The 19758-nt window shown below is 34.5% G+C and overlaps 2 protein-coding genes across 10 annotated transcripts; one reads left to right on the top strand and one right to left on the bottom strand.

The window, feature by feature from the left end:
* Positions 1-1680: 1680 nt before the first annotated feature.
* Positions 1681-9245, top strand: LOC114262610 (histone deacetylase HDT1). Of its 2 annotated transcripts, none has more exons than XM_028202968.2 (10): positions 1681-1842; positions 5281-5351; positions 5465-5682; positions 5796-5818; positions 5915-5959; positions 6042-6241; positions 7181-7252; positions 7377-7467; positions 8624-8753; positions 8857-9245. In XM_028202968.2, exons 1-10 carry the CDS (start codon positions 1830-1832, stop codon positions 8918-8920), a joined length of 927 nt encoding a protein of 308 aa, XP_028058769.2. In that variant the 5' UTR covers positions 1681-1829; the 3' UTR covers positions 8921-9245. The 2 variants fall into 2 exon arrangements, with proteins under 2 accessions (XP_028058769.2, XP_082773582.1); XM_082917456.1 differs by having other exon boundaries at positions 5465-5683; positions 5803-5818.
* A 1833-nt stretch (positions 9246-11078) lies between these two features.
* Positions 11079-18280, bottom strand: LOC114262608 (splicing factor U2af small subunit B). 8 transcript variants are annotated; one of them, XM_028202965.2, is made up of 7 exons: positions 17859-18280; positions 15882-15968; positions 15662-15743; positions 13376-13502; positions 12823-13268; positions 12648-12682; positions 11079-11393 (listed from the first exon to the last, which is right to left on the bottom strand). In XM_028202965.2, the coding sequence occupies exons 1-5, from the start codon at positions 18093-18095 to the stop codon at positions 12833-12835; spliced, it is 969 nt and encodes a 322-aa protein (XP_028058766.2). In that variant the 5' UTR covers positions 18096-18280; the 3' UTR covers positions 11079-11393; positions 12648-12682; positions 12823-12832. The 8 variants fall into 8 exon arrangements, with proteins under 8 accessions (XP_028058766.2, XP_082773581.1, XP_082773579.1 ...); XM_082917455.1 differs by having other exon boundaries at positions 11079-11416; positions 17859-18270; XM_082917453.1 differs by having other exon boundaries at positions 11079-11416; positions 13380-13502; positions 17859-18270.
* Between the last annotated feature and the right edge of the window lie 1478 nt (positions 18281-19758).

Genomic DNA, 19758 nt, shown 5'->3' with positions numbered 1-19758 from the left:
AAAATATGATTTAAATAAATAAAATAGAATAATAAATTAAACAACTTACTTGATTAATTTCTTTAAATAATTATCTGATCAAGACCAGTGTTTGACACTGTGTCCTTAAGACAGATTCGTTCTCTCCACGGTACTTTCAGAATTTGGACGTCTATCTCCCAGGATAAAATGATCTACTACAAGCAATAACAGCACTACAAATTGTTTGCCTAACGAACACACTAAGTGTTTATACTCTCTCTGACAAGAAAATAATGCAGCAAAATGAAGAAGATGTTTGTAGAATTATGAAGGACGAAAATTAGAGTTACAAAATTCAAATGAGGGCTATCCTATTTATAGATGTAATGGTGGCTGTAGGTTTTAAATTGAACAGGTATGAAACCTATTGGTTTTGAATTCAAACATATTTGAATTTGTTGGATTACAATTCAAACAGATAACAAAAATTGGAAGGGTCCTGTTTGGGTGTACAGTAAATCCGGAACAGTTTAATTCCGGTCAAAAAGATTAATATTGGGCTGAACAAGCCCAACCACACACCGGCGCGCGTGTGATTTTTGGGTCCAATGGGTCTAGCCCATTTTGCCCATAACCTCTCCCTCTAAAACACTTGGGTACCCCTTGGGGCACACCCCAAGTACCAAACCCAAGCCTTATAAGCCTATTCAAAACTTCCCACCAAATCAATGTGGGACAATCCATTTTACAACCTTAAGAAATTTCCACCAAAACTCTATTTCCATAGAGCACACTTTGGTTTCAATTTCTCATTCACTCGGTAATGGTTTTGAGTAACTAAATATACCACGTGAATCATAACGCAGCATAGAACGCGTTACCACTTTGACCCGTGAAAATCAACGCACGGGGCCCACCTAAAAAATAGACCGAACTTAGGATAAAATTTTGGTTTTACCTAGAATTTATAACCATTTCCAACATGATTTACGGTAACATTCAATTTCCTATATGAAATTGAATATTATCATAGATCATATTTATATGAAACGTAACGTGACACCAACATAAACCAGCAACATTTTCATATTCAATTTTAAAAAATAAAAATTCATAAGTTTGCGAAACGTAACGTAACACGTTACGTTATGTTTATGTAGGTGTCACGTTACGTTATGTTTATGTAGGTATCGCGTTGCGTTACGTTTATATAAGTGTCACGTTACGTTACATTTATGTAGGATTTTGTGAAATACATCCTAATAGGACTTGAGACTCTATAAGAAATTACACAGCACTTAACTTACCATAAGTGTCTGAAAAAGAACTTATAAATAAGGGGTTACTTGGGGTGTCCTAAATAAGTGCACTTTTTATCTTTTTGGCCTAAAAAATTGACGAAAAAAATATTATAGATGTTTGGGTTAATTTTTTGACTTTTTTATGGAAAAATATGTATTAAAAAATTGTATAAATTAATGTGTAGGGAAAAATTAAGATTGAAAGCTGTGCAGTCATAATTTTTGACTTTTGGTGAATAGTAATAATTTTTTAACTTTTAATTTTTTTTTTAACTTGTCAAACTTGACGTGGCTACCATTTTAATATTATAGTTGTGAAACGGAATAAGCATAATTGACAATTTTTTAGTCAAAATTGATTTCCAACATTTGGTAGTACGCGAAGCACACAATCGCAGCTCCATCTTCAACTTTCCAACATTTGGTAGTACGCGAAGCACACAATCGCAGCTCCATCTTCAACTTTCTTTAGTAACCTCTCTCGTCCCCACCACGCTAGCAGCGTTTTCTCTCTTCACTCTCTCGCTCTCTCATCACTCACTTGCGAGCTCTATCTCGCTTCGATCAATGGACTTCTGGGGTAATTTTCCCTCTCTAGTCTTTCGATTTTTCTCTTAATTCTTTTGCAATGTCGTAACTTTTGCTTTTTTGGCCTCTGACTCTGTCAAGCTTTTTGTGTATTAGGGTTTTCAATTTTTGTTTAGTTTCTCATGTCTAAGTAGTTGTTTTTTGCTGCTTTCTTGTTCATTGTAACGTAGCTATGTATTGATCTCGTTAGATTATGTTAATTGACTGTCGAAAAAAACAGATTATTATTATTACAAAAATAAAATAAAATAAAATTAATACCCACCCCTTTATTTGTTTTTTGGTGAAAATTTTATTAACATTTGAAATGTCAATTTTGTTTAGGATTTTGTTTTTTTAAGGATTTTTGGGGCTACCTGTCATTCTTAATTGATCAATTAAGGTTGCATCTAGCGTGTGATCATTAGTAGTTTGTGAAAAAGTTGAATTTTTGAGCATTTTAATTGTGATTTAGTGATAAAATTTACTTAGATTTTCTCTACCTTCCCTCGTTTTGTGGTGCTTAATAGTGGGTTTGTTGTGGTTGTGAAGTTCCTTTTTTGTAACTAATGCTAGTAACTGTTGCTGAGCTCCTAGTTGAATTATTGTTGAAATATAGAGATGCTGCTATTCAGGATGAATACAAGGCCCTTGCGACTTCTGTACTGCTTTGTTACCAAGGAGGAAGTTAGTTTGTCTTCTTTTGGTAGTTCCGGCTGACATCCAACTTGAGATTGCTTCTCATAGCTCTTTTAAGATAATCAGTCATTTGATTTTGGAGGTTATCGGTAAAAGAGAAGAAGAAATTAGAAAATATGGCAAATGGGACATGAACGTATCTTGTAGTCAATGTATTGGTTTTTCTCATCATAATTTGAATGTACAGAATATTTGCGGTAAAAGTTATGATGCTGCTAATAATATGCGTGCAGAATGGACTAGGTTGCGGCTTTTCTTAATGAATATCATTTTGCATATTATGTTCACTACTTTGCTCGTTGACTCTAATTACCACTGATAGCAACAATCAGAGGTTATTCCTGTTGCCCAATTTGTTTCTTATTTGACTCTCATAGTTAATATAGTTAAATTCTCTTGCAAAATGCAAAATGCAAGATCAAGATCAAGATCAAGTGAAAGTTGTTCAATTTGCAAGGTTTTGTTTCTATTGTCCTTCAATGGAAGACACCTCAACCATTGGATGATGTGGGCCATTCAATTGAATATATATATATATTTCCAAGTTGATCATGTAACAACACATATTTAATGACCCATTTTTTATGTTTTGTTCTACCAAAATTGGTAATGAGTTAATATTCGTTGGTATTTTACTAAGCCTTGACTCCTCAAACCTCTGTATATTTGTTTTTGGTAAAGAGCATTTTCAATGGATAGAAAATAGTTATAAAGGTCTCCCGCCATACCTTTCAACATGTAGACATATTACCTATAATATTTTATTGGATTGAATTATTGTTTGCAGATTCTTAAACATTTGTATTTCTAATAGCAAATGTATGAATACATAATTTTCTTGTTGATGGGTTGCCTATCATTACATGGCTAAGGTCAGACTCTAGTTTGCTTTACATTTGTAGAATGGTTTGATAAGCAACATGTGTCAATTGTAGGTTGTGCTCCGTTTTATATTTTCCTATTATTAATATTTTGAGGCTATCACATATATACATATATGATTTCGGGGCTTAAGGTTAATCTGGAAAAGAGTAGTGTGGTTGGTATTAATGTAGAAAGTGATCATCACCACAAAGTGGTTGTGCTTCTAGGATGCGGTGTTGAGACATTCCCGATTAAATATTTGGGACTTCCTTTGGGAGGTAATTCTAGAAATGAGTGATTTTGGGCTTCGGTTGTAGAAAAGATAGGGAAGCGGTTGAAAGGGTAAAGTAAGGCTTTACTTTCACAAGGGGGTAGGTTCACTTTAGTTAAGACAGTTCTAAGTGGTATTCCAATTTACTTTTTGTCTCTGTTTAAGATTCTAATTAAGGTGGCAAAATCTTTAGAAAAATTGATGCAGGACTTTCTTTAGGAGGGGTAGGATGAGGGCAAAAAGTATCACTTGGTGAAGTGGGAGGCAGTTTCCTTTCCTAATGAAAATGGGGGTTTGACCATAGGTAACATAGTAGCTAGGAACATAGCTCTACTTGGCAAGTGGTTATGAAGATTACCAAATGAGTTTGATTCATTATGGCATAAGGTTATTAGAAGCAAGTATGGGATTCATGTTAACGATAGGGATTCGTAGGTGGTCACTAGGGGTAATGGGCGAGTTCCTTGGAAATCAATCTCTCGTATTTATCCAATCTGGTTCCATTTCATTTATGTGAGGGTGGGTAATGGGGAAATTGTTAAATTCTGGAACGATGTTTGGGTGGATTCTTCTTCCTTTGCTTTTCCTTTCCCACATTTCTATAGAGTGTCTCAGTCTCATAATTGTTCTATTGCTTCCATGGCATGCTAATCTTTGGCTCCAATTTCTTGGAATTTTAATTTTTCTAGAAATCTTAATGATAGGGAGGTTGGGGAATTGGTGGATCTTTTGTCAAGACTTGAACATGTCCTTTGGTTCTGACTTTAGAGGATAAGTGGGTTTGGGCTATTCATTCGTCGGGCTCCTTTTATTGTAAATCTTTTTTCGACAAACTCATTGATAAGTCTCATATACTTTTGTTCCCTTTTCACAAGAAGATATGGAGGGCTTGTGTTCCTCTTAAGGTAAAGATGTTCACGTGGATTTTGGTTCATAGAGGCACTTTAACAAATGATACATTGCAAAGGAGGAGGCCTTCCTGTTCTCTAAGTCCTCAATGGTGCATAATGTGTAGGAGGAATGGTGAATCTTTGGATCATTTATTTTTGCATTGTCCAGTGGCAGTGAGCTTGTGGCAAAGGTTGTTTTGTTTGGGGAATGTTATGTGGGTGGCTCCAAAAGAGAGTGCACAAATGACTTTAATTGATTTTCAAGTATTGAGCAGGTCGAAGAGGGCCAAGGTGCTTTGGCTTTGTGCTATCTTTGTTATTTTCTGGGTTATTTGATTGGAGAGAAATGGGTGCGTCTTTGAAGAAGTATCTCGGGATGTTGATTTTTTATGGGATAAAGTTCGACATTTAGTATCGTTTTGGGTGTCGGGGAGTCCTTTGTTCAAAGGAATTCCTCTCTTTTTGATTGCAACAGATTGGGTGTCAGTTTGTGATATGTAGTGTTTTTCATCATTTTGGGTTTTGCCTCCTTTTGTTGTTTTTGATATTTTTAACTTGTACTCTTTTTTAGAGGATGCCTTATCCTCCCTTCTTTTGGCTTTGTGCCTTAATAAAATCTTTGTTTGGTGCTGATCAATATATATATATATGTATTTATTTATTTATTGAAATTTTGGCTTCTTGAATTCATATTATAGAGTATTATTGACATGTTAGAACTGTACAGGAGTTGAGGTCAAAAGTGGAGACCCTTGCGCAGTAGAACCTGGGGAAGGCAGGATCTTGCATCTTTCACAGGTTATAGTCCAACAACCAGAACTTTATTTTGATTATTTATTTATTATTTAGGTAATCGATGATTGCTTCATCTGTCTCATTTACATTAAAGCGTGTGCACTGCTCCTCCACAGGCTTGTCTTGGTGAAGTCAAGAAGGACAAACGGACTGAATCTGTTTACCTGTATGCGACTATTGATGGAAAGAAGCTTGTCCTCGGAACACTTTCTCCTGAGAAGTTCCCTCAGCAGCAGTTTGACTTAGTGTTCAACAAAAAATTTGAGCTAGCACACAACTGGAAACATGGCAGCGTCTATTTCTATGGATATAGATGCGATAATCCAATAGATGAATATCCTTTGCTTTTGTTTTTATAATGGAATTCTATTTCCTTCATTTTTCACTGGTTTTTTTTTTTTTTGTTTTTTGTTTTTTTTGCTCTCCCTTGACTGCCTGTCTCTTTATGATCACAACTGAGGATGATTCTGGTGAGTTTGTTAACACACACTGCTCTAATGTTCTTTACTTGCATTTTTTGCCATTGCTCTTTTACCTATTCCTTTCTGCCATTGCCTTGTTCCCAGAGGATGAGCTAGAGGATGAACTTCCAGTTATTGCTGCAGACAGTGGTATTTCTACTTCTAAGACTTTATATTCAGCTGCATAAATATTTCCTGGGTCTGATTTCTATTTGTTAAATTGTCTTCCTAGGAAAATCCAAGTCACAGGCTAGGCATGAGAAGCCTCCTGCAGCTGAGAGCGCTAATACTGCAAAGCCTGTCGCAGTTGGATCGAAGCAAAAGGTGAAGATAGTGGAGCCAAAGAAAGACGTGAAAACTGTCGAAGAAATTGGCAGCAGTGATGATGACTTTGAAACAGATTCTTCTGAGTATGCCTCTGAATCAGATGAGGTAATTTTTAGTCAAAATTATCATTGTTCTTTTCCTAGTGTTCAGCTAAGTAACTTTAAATTTGATCCAGGTTGTGTATTTGTACATCCCCTCTTGATGGTATACAGACAAATACATGCACGTATGTATTTATACTATTCAGTCAAAGCATTCACATCGCAGGGGATGTTAGTTAACGGAGCAAGTATTAAGAGTAAGTATTGTATGAGTTGTACAATGTTAGAGTTGAAGTGAAGAAAGAAAAAAAAGGAAGAGAGTTGGTGGTTATGTAAATGTATATATGAAATTACATATTAGTCCTCAAGTGATTTTGTAAGAAAGGGAAAAAAAAAAAAAAAAAAAAACCCTCATCAAGCAAATGAATCAATCAATTCTTTTTATACTTATTAGAAAATAAAGAATGTGATATGCTTCATAAAGAGGTTTCATCATTAGGTAATAGCGGTATAGATGATACGATGTTTTGTCTCATACTGTGTTAGGTGAAATTGATAGAAGTGGAAAATATAGTTCAAGTATTTTTATTGTTCATGTGTGGGTTTAAACACGGCCATGGTTCCATGCTCTGGTATTTGGATGCTGATCCTCGATGGAATTGCAGATCATGTTGACAGTTGTCTGACATGTTTTATACTAGGAAATAGTCCTGCATGTAAGAATCAAGATTTAATATCCACTGACATTTTGGAAGCTATGGACTTGCACTTGCCTAGAGCAATATATATGTGTGTGTACATATATTTTGCATTTTGACAGTGATTTTAATATTATATTCATGTGTGTGTTTATGTATATAATGTCAGCTTATATCAGTGTTGTGTTCACAACACATTTGAATTTAGACTAATTCTAGTTGTATTTATGGTGCTAAAGTACACATACCTTTCCTGGATACTTCCCTGCTAAGTGCAGCAAACTCTTGGTTGACTTTTGGTTTAGGATGAAGATAGCGATTCTGAGAATGAAGGTAAGACTGAGGATGATGACGAGGACAAGGAGACTCCAAAGAAGGTAAGACTATTTATCCTCCACTCTCCCCCATCCACCCAATAGGTTGAGTGATGGTTGGAAATCCCAAATTCTAAATTCCATGTAATAGTTACTTTACTTTTTCTATTGGTTTGTTACTTCGAAGGTTGAACCAAGCAAGAAGAGACCTGCAGAATCTGCTACTGAAACACCTGGTCCTGATAAGAAGGCAAAATCAATTACTCCTCAAATTACAGGTGAATATTTTCTTGTCTTATTTCTAGCTTTGAATACTGATATTTTCTCCTGGAAAGTGGCAGAAGACCTCCATGGAGGTTTAACTGTCTGGTTCAGTCCATTCTGCTTTTAAAACCTATTTATTGATGTAGATTTTATGTATGTGTAGAGGGAATCTAATAGATGTCAGTGACATAATTACTGATGTAATGCTGAGAATTTTTCTGTTTCAGAGTTTAAGTTGGTTACGTTTTAAAAGGAAAAAAACAGTAGTGTTTCCCCATTGAAGTGTGAAGTTGGGTTTTACAGTTATTGCCATTAATTTTCTCATAGATTCCTGTTGTTTCAAAATAGTGACAATCTCTAATAATTTTGTCAGTAAACAATCTTTTGGAACACTAAAGTTTTTTAACTTCTTATTGATGCTTTACTACTGATTTTACTTTAAGCTACTACAGTTCATTTATATTTTACTGTTTCAATTGTCTTGCTTCACTTTAAATGCTCGGGCATTTGACTGGGCACAGACTTGTGGACGGTGATATTGCAGCCTGTGATTTAACTGACATTTTTGAGTTTAGATTAATTCTAGTTTGAATTTAACTGATCAAAAAATACTTATATTGTTTCAATTGTTTTGCTTCACTTTTAATGGTTAATCTAAAAGATGCTATATTGTATACTTACTACTCATGATAGTTAAAAACATTCACTTATCTTGTGTTTGATTCATTGAAATGAGTTGGAATGGAATGTTCATACCATGAGAATATCCATTCTCATGTTTGGTTCAATAAATAAAATATGAAAGTGCATTGCAAATGGAATATCATTCATTATTGTAAGGGAATGGTCATTCCATAAGGAAACTAAGGAAATAATCATTGCATTCCACTTTTATTCCAATGAACCAAACACTACCTTAATATCTCACTTATGTCACACAAAGTACGGGCACGAGACATAGCTAAAATCTTATAATTTTTAGTGTGTGGTTATGTGAATTTGTCAATTTTATAGTTAAAATCTTGTAATTTTTAGTGTGGTTATGTGAATTTATCAATTTTTTTTTTTTTTTGAACTGGATGTGAATTTGTCATTGAACTTGCTTTATTCTCTCTCACATTCTTTGTGGATAATTTAATGCTTAAAAAAATAATCCTTTTGTTGGTGCAGATACCAAGAAAGGCAATGTACATGTGGCTACGCCTCACCCCTCAAAGAAGTCTGGAAAAACTCCTGCTAATCAGCCAAACCAGCAGACCCCAAAATCAGCTGGATCACATCCTTGCAAGTCTTGTAACAGGTACATACATATCCTTAGAGCTCTTCAATTTTATCAGGTTGCAGAGTCGGTACAATTTCTCATTCCTTTATATTTATTTTTTTTAAAAATTTATTCCTTGCAGGTCATTTAACTCGGAAAATGCTTTGGAATCTCATACAAAGGCCAAGCATAGTGCTGGAAAGTAAATGGATTTAAAAAGAAAGCTAGAAAAATCGCCATGGGGTTTTGGCGACCTTTGTTTGGTATAATAGGATTTGAAGAGGGAACCAGCTGTTTGGTTAGGCTTTTGATGGTTTCATATTAGGAAATGTAGAGGGAAGTTTAACCTATCTGGCGTTTTGTTTTGTGACTGGTTTGGTCATTTGGCAGTTGTTTAAAGGATGTGTGATCTTTGCCCAAGGAAAAAGATGGTTTTACCGTCACGGATTTGATTAGTTTTTGATAATCTAATATTGTCATTGTGAACTACTACATTATGATTATATCACTGATCGCATATTATGATTGTCACTGCTTGCATGGGCGGATCTGTACATGAAGTAGTGGGTTATGCATGAAGTAGGGGGTTTCAATTGAACTCACTGAACTTTGCATTTTTTTTTTAGAATTATGTAATATTATATAAAAAATTTCTGAGGTTTTCATAAATTGATATCATTAAAATTGTTTTAAAAAATTGATTTATCAAAAAAAAAAAAAATTTGTTTAAAAAAATTATCATATTTTTATATCATTTTTTGTTGAGAATATGAATAGAAGTGAGACTTATATGGATATTATTACAATCACCTTTATGCAATACATTAGCTGGATTGTAAAAAACAATCTATATCCGTCTATCAATTTGATGGATGGGGATTGAGTGGGCGTGCGGATTTGCGGAAGGTTCTGATCGGTTTGCTGGTTTGGCATTTACTACTTTTGGATATTTTTTTAAATTATGATTCATTACTTTTACGTTCTCTAATAACTAATAATTTGAAAAAATATATATTATTTGTCTATAATAGGCCATGATACAATGCAAGTATATTTTTAAGTTATTGTTTTTCATTTTTATAAAAATATATATTTTATTATTTCTACTCTATGTTGACATCCATTCGCCCAAAATTAGTTGGATTTGGTCGGATTAGGCATGCGAAACGGGTTGGATATATCTATGATCACCCCTAACACTAATATATTATTTCTTCAATAAAATTAAAGATAATGAGATTGCAAGTCTACGAGAATTCTGTGATTTAAAATATATTATTTCTTCAAAAAAAACTAAAGATAATGAGATTGCAAGTCTACGTAGAGAATTAAGAATTCTGTGACTTAAAAGAAGTCTATTTTTCTTTTTTTTACTTTTTTGTTTAAACTCTACTTGCATATAAAACGTGTACCCAAAAAAAAAATCACATAAAGAATGATAAATAAAAAGTATCTTCATAAGGTTCTATTTTAAAATGAAAGATCATATTAAATTACATTATTTCATACAAAAAAATTATGTACGAAATTTGTTTTTATATCATTATTAAAAATAATAATATCATGATATTTATTGTGTCAATAAGGTTAAGCTCAACATATTTTTACATGATATCTAATGTATGACATATACAATAATTGTTATACCGATATCCATATAATCATTCTTATCTATAACCAACCATTAATAGTTATTCTTGCTCAACAAAAAATAATATAAAAATATGATAAACATAAAACTATTTATTTTTTTTAAACAATTTTAATGATATCAATTTATGAAAACTCACCAAAAATTTTATATAGTACTACATAATTCTAAAAATAAAATTCAAAATTCAGTGTGTTCAATTGAACACTACTTCATGCTTAGCTCCGCCCATGCATACCACATCAAAATCAAAAACAAAAAACAAAAAAACTACCCATACAAGAAATCCTCAAATGTCAAAACTAAGAGCACTCCAACGGCAAGCACTATTATAGCATTGCCATTGCTAAAATTTAACAATAAATAATAACAAATTGCCAAATTATAGCAATGGTGTTCCAATGATAATTTGTCAAATTATAACAATGGTGCTCCAAACGCACAGACCGGATGTCCGGTGGACCAATTTCTGTGTTTCTTGGACACAGATAGCAGCTGCCAAAGCTTGTGTAAAATTTGACACAAGTTTCGGCATTTCTCAAATATAGCAGCTGTTATAAAGTGCCATTGGACACTGTATTGATGAAACTGCCAAATTATGACAATAGCAGCTCCAATGGCAAGCCATTGGAGCTGCTCTAATGAGGTAGATTGCCCCCTCATTCCTATTTCCTACACATAATGCATAAACTATCCTTTTGAAAAACAAGAAATAAAAACAAACTTTTCATTGTTGCATTAAGTGTACTACTACAAAAGCATAATATAAAAGCAAAGAACAACACACAAATGAAGCTTTGGTGAAATAGTGTGTCAAACCAGAATCACTCCTACTTCTTAAGGTACCATATTATATTCATATCCGTAGGCTACTAGTAATAATAATCAAAACATACAAACAAAGATGTTTTTGGCCAATGAACTGCAGTGATTCTTCACTTTAAAAGGTCAGAGCTGCATCGGCTACTTCTGTTGTTCCTACCAGCTAAGTCCTGTAAACTTGAACTGCATACAATTATAGCGAGAACCTGTATAAAAATACCTTGGTAAGCTGCAATAAAAAAATGAGGCTCAATCCTGGCAGCAGGAATACCTGAACCTGCAAAACTTCTGAAATACACATAAGATCACAAACTTCTGTGCAAATATAACGAGCGTGATATTGGGACTCCAAAAGTAGCCACTTGCACTCTCTCTCATATGGATCGAGTGCAAGTGGCTATTTTGAAGTGCATTTAGAATTTATCTACAAGTCTATAACAATAGAAGAAAGACAATCTATGTAAGAATTATCCACTTCCCTGTCAGATCACCATATCACACTGACCACCCCTATGATTAGGGTAAATTACACTGACCACCCTTATGTTTTAGGGAACAGAAATACAATAAACCCCACAAGTTAAGACATAATTAGACGGTCCTCGTTTTTTAGCAAGGCTAAAGCAATCAGAACTAATGCAGATGGTATCTAGCCATGGGGATAAACATCATTTAACCATCCATACGAGTAACAGATTACTAATGAAAATGGAGTAAGTGTAGCGTGAATTACAACAGTAAAGAAGTCCAATGTAATTATGTCAAACTTTTGGGGATCAATGTATTTTCTCTAAATCTTAAGGAAGTTGGGTGCAATTTACCCAAAAAATTATTGTACTTTCGGTTGAAAGTGGACTGAGGAAGTTGAGAACCTCGAATAGCATTTCTCACCAAGCATGTTTGACACACAATTTTCATATCAAAAAATGAGATCTTTCCATTGGCTCTCAAGAGAATGAAATAGCTGGAAATACATGAAATTCGCAAAACATATTGGGCAATTAGAAAATCATTGTGTACAAATTTCGAGCAAGCAAGGTGTATTTTATTTATAAAAGACGCTTAAAACTTCAAAGTGACCCAAAATGAATTGTTCTTTCCATTATTCACCAAAAGTCATTTTGTCTGGATCAAAATATTAATTAGGAAGCATATAACTGAGGTGTGTTAATACTTTACTTTAACCAAGAGTAAAAACTTTTTCTGAAACAAGTTTGGTGATACCTCTGGGAAAATTTTGATATCACCATACAAAAATTTTGAAAATCTTCCTAAAACCCTCACTCAAGAGAATTTAAAAAATTGTCTAAAAAATGAGGGATAAGGAAACTGGAGAATATAAAGGGTTCTAGTATAGGCACTCAAGTACTAAGGTGGTCCTTCTTTGTCTTTTCTTTAAAATTCATTTTCAGCTTCTTTTAGAGGATGAGAGGAGAAAAAGGAAGAAAAAATGATTTTACATTCAATATCATAAGACAATGAACCTGTACTCCACCTGCACAGTGGAAAATGGACAGTAAGATGTCTTTTTTGAAAGGGCTATTTTCCCAAATATAAAATAACCCAACTGTGTTTTGTTTTAACTTTCAAGGAGAAAGATTGATGAATCAATGAAGGAAGAGCTTGAGGACAAACCAGGCATGGATCAGTAGTCGTAACCTCCATGCTCTTGCTGGTGCTGTTGTTGATGACGGTCATCATAATGTTCTCCATTCTCAGCAACGCCACTGCTACTGTTGTCATTATCATTGTTGCTATTACCATTCTTGTTAGTAGATTCTGCTTGTTCCCTTTCCCTATTCCACTGCTCGATCTTTGCTCTTCTCTCAGCACTGCCTTCCCTAGCTGGGCTCCTATTTCTCTGTTCCCGGGGGCTTCTGCTTCGTCCTCCCCTTTGTCCTGGACTTCTGCTTCTAGGCCTCCTGCCCCTATCACGGTGGCGATAATCTCGGTCATCACCACCTCTCCTACCAGAACCACGGCCACCTCCATGCGGACGCTCCTCATAATTGCGATGGCGCTGTGGACTACGGCTGTGCCTTCGCCTACCCCCCCTCCCGAATAATTGCCTCCGCAACTCTCTATAAGAAAGAAAAGGAAAAAGAATAAAAGATGCAACAATCTCCAAATAATAGGCAATGAAAACACAAGCAAAAAACATTGAAAGTGAAATAACCAAGAAGCACACCTACTAATCTTTTTCAGATGCATGAAATTGCAATAGCCACCTCTATTGCATATATCTTCCTCATACTGTCTACAAGTAGCTTCACGAAAATCCGTCACTGGTGAGAAGTCTACAATAATGGGGTTCCCTATAAAGTTTGAGTTCATGATGTCAGCTGGACTGTGATTAATGATAATATTTATTATATTTTTACAAGAAAAATTCATACAGTGACTAGTGTAACAATATGAAGTAACTTGGAAATTTATTTCATTTTTACTTTATATTATTTTTACTGTAGAACTTGATGCAGTGACAAGTATAACAATACAATTTACAACTTAACTTGAAAATTTACTTCATTTCTTGCAATACCAAATTTTACATGTAATTGAAGGAAACATAAACTTGGGTCTCTTTTCTAGGGAAAGCAGCCTAAGCCACTCTATTGTCTCCCAAGGGACCATTTCATGCAAAACCAAATACTTAGTTGCAATGAATCTTCAACTTGAATAAAATGCCTTTTCATTTTTGAGTTATTACTCTTCATTGCACATAACCAAACCTCTTCTTGCAATTCCTCTATCTGTTCTAACCCAATTTTTTTTCTTGGTAATTATTGTTGTGATCCAAATTTGAGGCTCTAATCAGCTAACTTCAAAGGTTGGTTATACTTCTAGGTTCTCATAACTGCATTCGTTTTTAATTATAACTATACCCTTTTATGTCACCAAGTCATTTGTTTCAACATCTCATCCCATTTTAGTCAACTTAAAAATTTTCCACATGATTTGATGAGTATATGTTAATATATATGATTACACCCTTGAAGAAGCAAAGGCCTTGTTTGGTTTGCTTTTGGGAGAGTAATTTTAGAGAAAAATTTTCAAATTTTTATTTGGTTTAGTGATTTTGGAAAAAAAATTTCAAAATCACCTTCTCTCTCCTACACATTAATCAATCACTTTTTCTCTCTCCTCTCTCCTTCTCAATTATTTTTTCTCTCACACACATCTACTCAACTACAACAAAATATCAAATCATCCCAAACTCCCATACTCCAAAACTATTTCCAAAATATACAACCAAACAAACCACAAAAATTTCTAAACTCTCTTCTCAAATTTTTTTTTAAAAATTTATCTCCCAAAACCAAACCAAACACACCCAAAATTGTTCACTGTTTTCATCCCACCAAAATTGTGAAGACAATGTCTCTGGGTACAAGAGTAAACACTTTTATATATCTCTTCCTTGTCAATCTTCCCTTCCCCTCATTCCACTCCATAATTAGGATATTACACCAGCTTCATTTTATCTCAACCTTGCTTATCTCAAACCTTACTATTCCAAAGCAACTTGTGGTAGTCGTAACCCAGTATTCATCCCAATTCTAGTCTTGTCAAGTTCTTTTCAAATTGAAACTTGATAGTTATGCGGTAGAGTAAAGGTACAATCTGTAAACTCTGGTTGTTCTTTGGGGCAAATATTTGACCTTTAAAGAAACTCACTTTCTTTACATCTACAAGCAGCAGTGACTCGACAAAGAAGAGATGAAAACTGAGAAAAGCTAATGAGATAAGAGTCTTTGAGAGAGAGAGGCTGTAGTTGTAGACAAAATGATCTAAATGAACTTTAGATAGGGTTTTCAATTGAGCACAATAAAACACACACACACACACACAATATACATGTGATAATATGGCAGCTTGGAGAAGGTTAAGGTGGGCTATGGTTTTTTTGAACCGCATGTACAACCAACCTGCCAGAAAATATATTAAAACCCACCCAACCAGCAATACCAACTCTCCCGAACCACACAGGTCAGAGAAAGTCGGGATGAAACAACAGGCCTAACAGCATTTTGCATAGCCCTAGTTACAATAAACCACCAAAACCTGAAATTCTAATCCCCCAAAAACTCTTTACCCACAGAGAGATTACAGTCCTATATACAAGTAGTTTAGAAAGTTACTTCATACTGGAATATATAAAAGAACAGAAAGACTAAAAAATAATAAGGCAGTGACGAGTGGCTAACATGCAACTACTAAACAAGAAGCTATGGACATGTGGCTTATATGCAACCCATTAATAATGAATGATCCGTGGTTTGCATGCCATCTGATGATGTATCTTATACGTAATTATAAGCCTATAACAATGAGAAGCTGCTTACAAGTAACTACCTTGCTCAAGTAAGGTAACATCGGGTGGAGGTGGTTGCTTGTAAGTAAATTGTTTGGTTTGTGTTTATTTCAATATACATATGTTATAGGTATATATCAGGACTAGAGACCAACTAACCTGCATAAAATCTTCCTGTCAAATTCTGAAGTGCATTTGCAGCATGTTCTTCTTCTCTAAACTGAACGTATACATTACCAACCTGCATAAATCCATAAAGCAAATTAAATGAATCTAAAAAAGGTAGACCCGTGTACAAGGCTCCAGCTAAAGCGCGGTCTGGGAACGTCAATCACGAAATTAACAAAATACTAAGATCAAAATTAAAGACAACAAATACCATGTGGTCAGCCAAATTGTCACAAATGTTCAGGCTCTCTATCTCTCCATACTTGCTCAGCTCCTCAAACAAATCTTCATAAAAATCCTGCATTTCAATGCAACTCTTACAATTTTCAAAAAACAAAAAACCTTGCGGCTATAATACAAAACATTAGCAACTTAAAAACAATAACAGAAAAAGTTATTATACTAATGGCATCATCAACCTTTGTACAGAGAATGAAACCATCAGAACAAGTCTCAGTTCAAACCAAAAAAGACAATCCATCAATTTGCCAGAGCAACATAGAGGTAAAGCTTTTACAAATTGAGCAAATGCAACACACAAACCTCACACCTAAGCTACATCAATACTATGTTTGACATCTCCAGCCTAGAGTAAAAATTTGAGAAAAAGTTGTTTTTGATATGAAGCATTGGAACGAACAAAGATTTAAGCATAAATTTGAATAAAAGCTTCACTAATGGAAGAGTGGTAAATTTAAGAGCCACAAAGTAGCTTTGAAAATTTTGAGTAAACATTAGAGTCTCCCTTGATTTGAGTAAAAAATGAGTAAAAATCATTTTAATATGAGTTTGAGCAAAGGTGCGGGTATGGTTTTGGAGGATTTTTACGCAAATTTAAATTTGATATAGGTAAAAGGTAACAGTCCATTTGGTATAATAGGTGAGAAAAGAAAATAAATAACTATGTTTTCTTAGTATCATGTTTGGATGAGTAAGAAAGCAAAGCATATGAGTTAGATTTCTTTTTCTCCATTTGTATTTTAATCGAGAATCTCGTTATTATGAATTTTTTATAACTAATTAATCAGTTTGTTTCTCAACAAATTTCATCATTTTGGTGAGAAATGAAATAGACAGAATAAGAGAGTTTCTCTTTCTCACCATTTCTCATCCTTTCTAGCCCTAATTTATAAACCAAACATGAGAAATAGTTCTGTTGCTTTCTCTTCATTTCTAATCATCTCTCACTAAATCACCCCATCCAAACAGATTGTAGAGGCTGGAGATGCCTAAAGACGGAGAAACGTACTATAAAAATCTAAACAACTGGTGACAAAGGAAGCAAATTCAAAAAAACAATATATCTATACTATTATATATGTGAGCACATGACTTGGTGTCTAATAGTGTTGTGACTTCTCCTTCTGCCACGTGACAAGTTTTCCTATCCTAAAATAAAAAAATATTATTTAAAGGCGTGAGCGAGATTTGAACCCAAGACCTTGAATTTTATTAAGAACACTCTTACTATTTAGACAATATACATATTATGATATTAATTTCTTTATTATTTGTTTTTATGTTTACTTATCTAAATTGCACACGCATTGCATGTGCCACCCACTAACTAATATATATATATATATATATCTTCTATATCTATCTATCCGTACTATTAATATGTGAAGGCTACTGGAGGCGTTGACACAAATATGTCTCATATTTTGAGTTTATCCAAAATATCCCTATAATAGTTATTTAAAACAAAAAATGATATAATGAAGCGAATGGTGCTTGAACCCATGATGTTGAGTCTGAAAAACATCTTTACCACTTCAACAACCCACAACATATATATATTTTTATATCAAAATCAAAATCAAAATTTATATTTTACAGATTTAATAGCACACCCATCGGGAGGGCACATAACACAACAGAAGGTGAAATAAACAAGAACCTATCAAATTCAATATCACTCACACAGACAACAGTAGGTGAAATAAACAAGAACCTATCAAATTCAATATCACTCACACAGACAAACATATCAAATTCAAACCAGTCTACAGAATATCAAAAAAACCGTAATCAATCCTCAAGAAACAAACTCAAAATTACACAAAACCCACATACAGAAAACCTAATCAGTCATCAAATTACACAAGATTCGCAAAGACATCATATATATCTACATATATATATATATATATAGAGAGAGAGAGAGAGAGAGAAAGAGAGAGAGGACCTCGAAGTGGTGTTGGATTTTCTGGGGGTCGAGGGGCTGGCCCTGGGGGTCGACGCCGGGAGTGATCATGTCGGGGCGTTGGTACATGTTGGAGAGGAGTAAGGTTGGGCTGATGCTGGGTTTGGTGTGGAGCCTGGAGCAGCGATCTCCATGCCTGCAAGCTCCGATCTTGAAGTAGAAAGGGCAGTTGACTCTGTCCTTCTCTGTTCCGAATATCGAAGCCAAGTGCTCCGCCATTCAAACTCTCTCTCTCTCTCTAAATCCAAGGTCAAATTCAATTGCTCAACTCGCACGAACTCTGCACCGCTCTCTCTCTTTCTCTGATCTAGGGTTGTATCTCTCTCCTTCAGTTCGGACTTGTTATAGGGCCTGTTTGGGTGGGGCTTACTGGGTATTTTTGTACCCCCTACCTAAAATAATATTTCCTTATGGGAAATTTATTTATTTTTTAATATTACAATTATTGCACTTTTAAAAAAATTGATTTTTATAAAATTATTTTTGATAGTATATTTTTTTGAGAAATATTAATTATTATAATTGTACTTTTTATATTGTTAATGAATTTAAAAAATAGCAAAATAAAAAATTTATATTATTTTTGTTCTTAATTTTTGAAAATTGACTAATATTTTAGGACAATGAAAAATGGGATAAGAGACTAACGTAGCGTTTGGTAGAGTTTTTTAAATATGATTTGAGAATAGAGTTTTATTTTGAGTTTGTGAGTTTTGGAATTACGATTTGAGTGTAGAAATTTTTTTTTTTTTAGGAACTCCCTAATAACAGCTGGTGGTTCATTAACCACTAAGATCTCTTCAAATTGAGTAGCACCAAATTTGGCCAGAGCATCAGCACAAAGGTTGCCTTCTTTATACACATGCTGCACAGTACATTCACAACCTCTCATGATGATACGAACATCCTCCACCAGCCCTTTGAATGGGCATTTGGCATTTGGTTCCTTTTTTAGCAGCTTCATTGCTTGCTCACAATTTGTCTCAATGGTTACATTGTTCATTCCTTTTTGTAAAATCACCGTGAGCCCTTTGTAGATCACCCATAGTTCAGCCTCCAAGCTAGTGCCACTGTGAAGCTTCCCATAATAGCCACACACCCATGTCCCCTTTCATCGCGAATTAGACCTCCGAATCCACCTTCACCTTCCATTCTTCTACAACTATCTGTGTTTAACTTCAGTCTACCTGCAAGTGGGAGAGACCATGAAATGAGTCTAAAAGCAGGTCTTGGATTAACAATAGACAAAACAAAAGTTTGATGGATATCATTAGAATATTGCATGATGAACCTGCCACTGTCAAGAATGTTAATTACACTATTATTAAAGACTTTGTGGTTCCTATTCTTCCAAATAGCCCAAAGAGTAACAACAAAAATAGTGTAGACAGTAAGGTTATCATTAAAATGAATTTTGTTTTTTGAATTACAAATGATCCAGTCCTTCCAAGGCTTGCTACACATATTCAAGTACCAATGCCTTCCAAAAATAGCAAACCACACTTCATTTGCTTTAAAGCAGTCTCTAAGGAGGTGATTCCTATCCTCATCTTTACAGCAATAGGGGCCAACTCCAAAGATAAACCCCTTTTTCAAACGAAGCTGATTTGTGAGGAGTTTCCCATGGAGACAACACCACAAGAACCCTTTCAGTTTCTGTGGAATCCGTAACTTCCAGAGCCAATGCCAATCCTCACCTTGGGGCTGATTACCACTCACCAGATCATAGGCACTAGCATATGAGAAAATCCCATCTGCTGAGCCTTTCCAGTTGGGTTCATCAGGCTCAAGAGAGGTTGGAGAAGGCCTGTTCAGAATGGTAGATGCTAAAGCAGGAGGCAGTATGTCACAGATGACAGTTTCATTCCAACTTCCATGCTCA

The sequence above is a fragment of the Camellia sinensis genome, chromosome 3 (assembly GCF_055761805.1).
Source record: "Camellia sinensis isolate YWXY chromosome 3, ASM5576180v1, whole genome shotgun sequence".
NCBI classification, from domain to species: domain Eukaryota; kingdom Viridiplantae; phylum Streptophyta; class Magnoliopsida; order Ericales; family Theaceae; genus Camellia; species Camellia sinensis.
The sequence above is the reverse complement of the archived record's forward strand: the minus strand, read 5'-3'. Positions and strand labels throughout refer to the sequence as shown.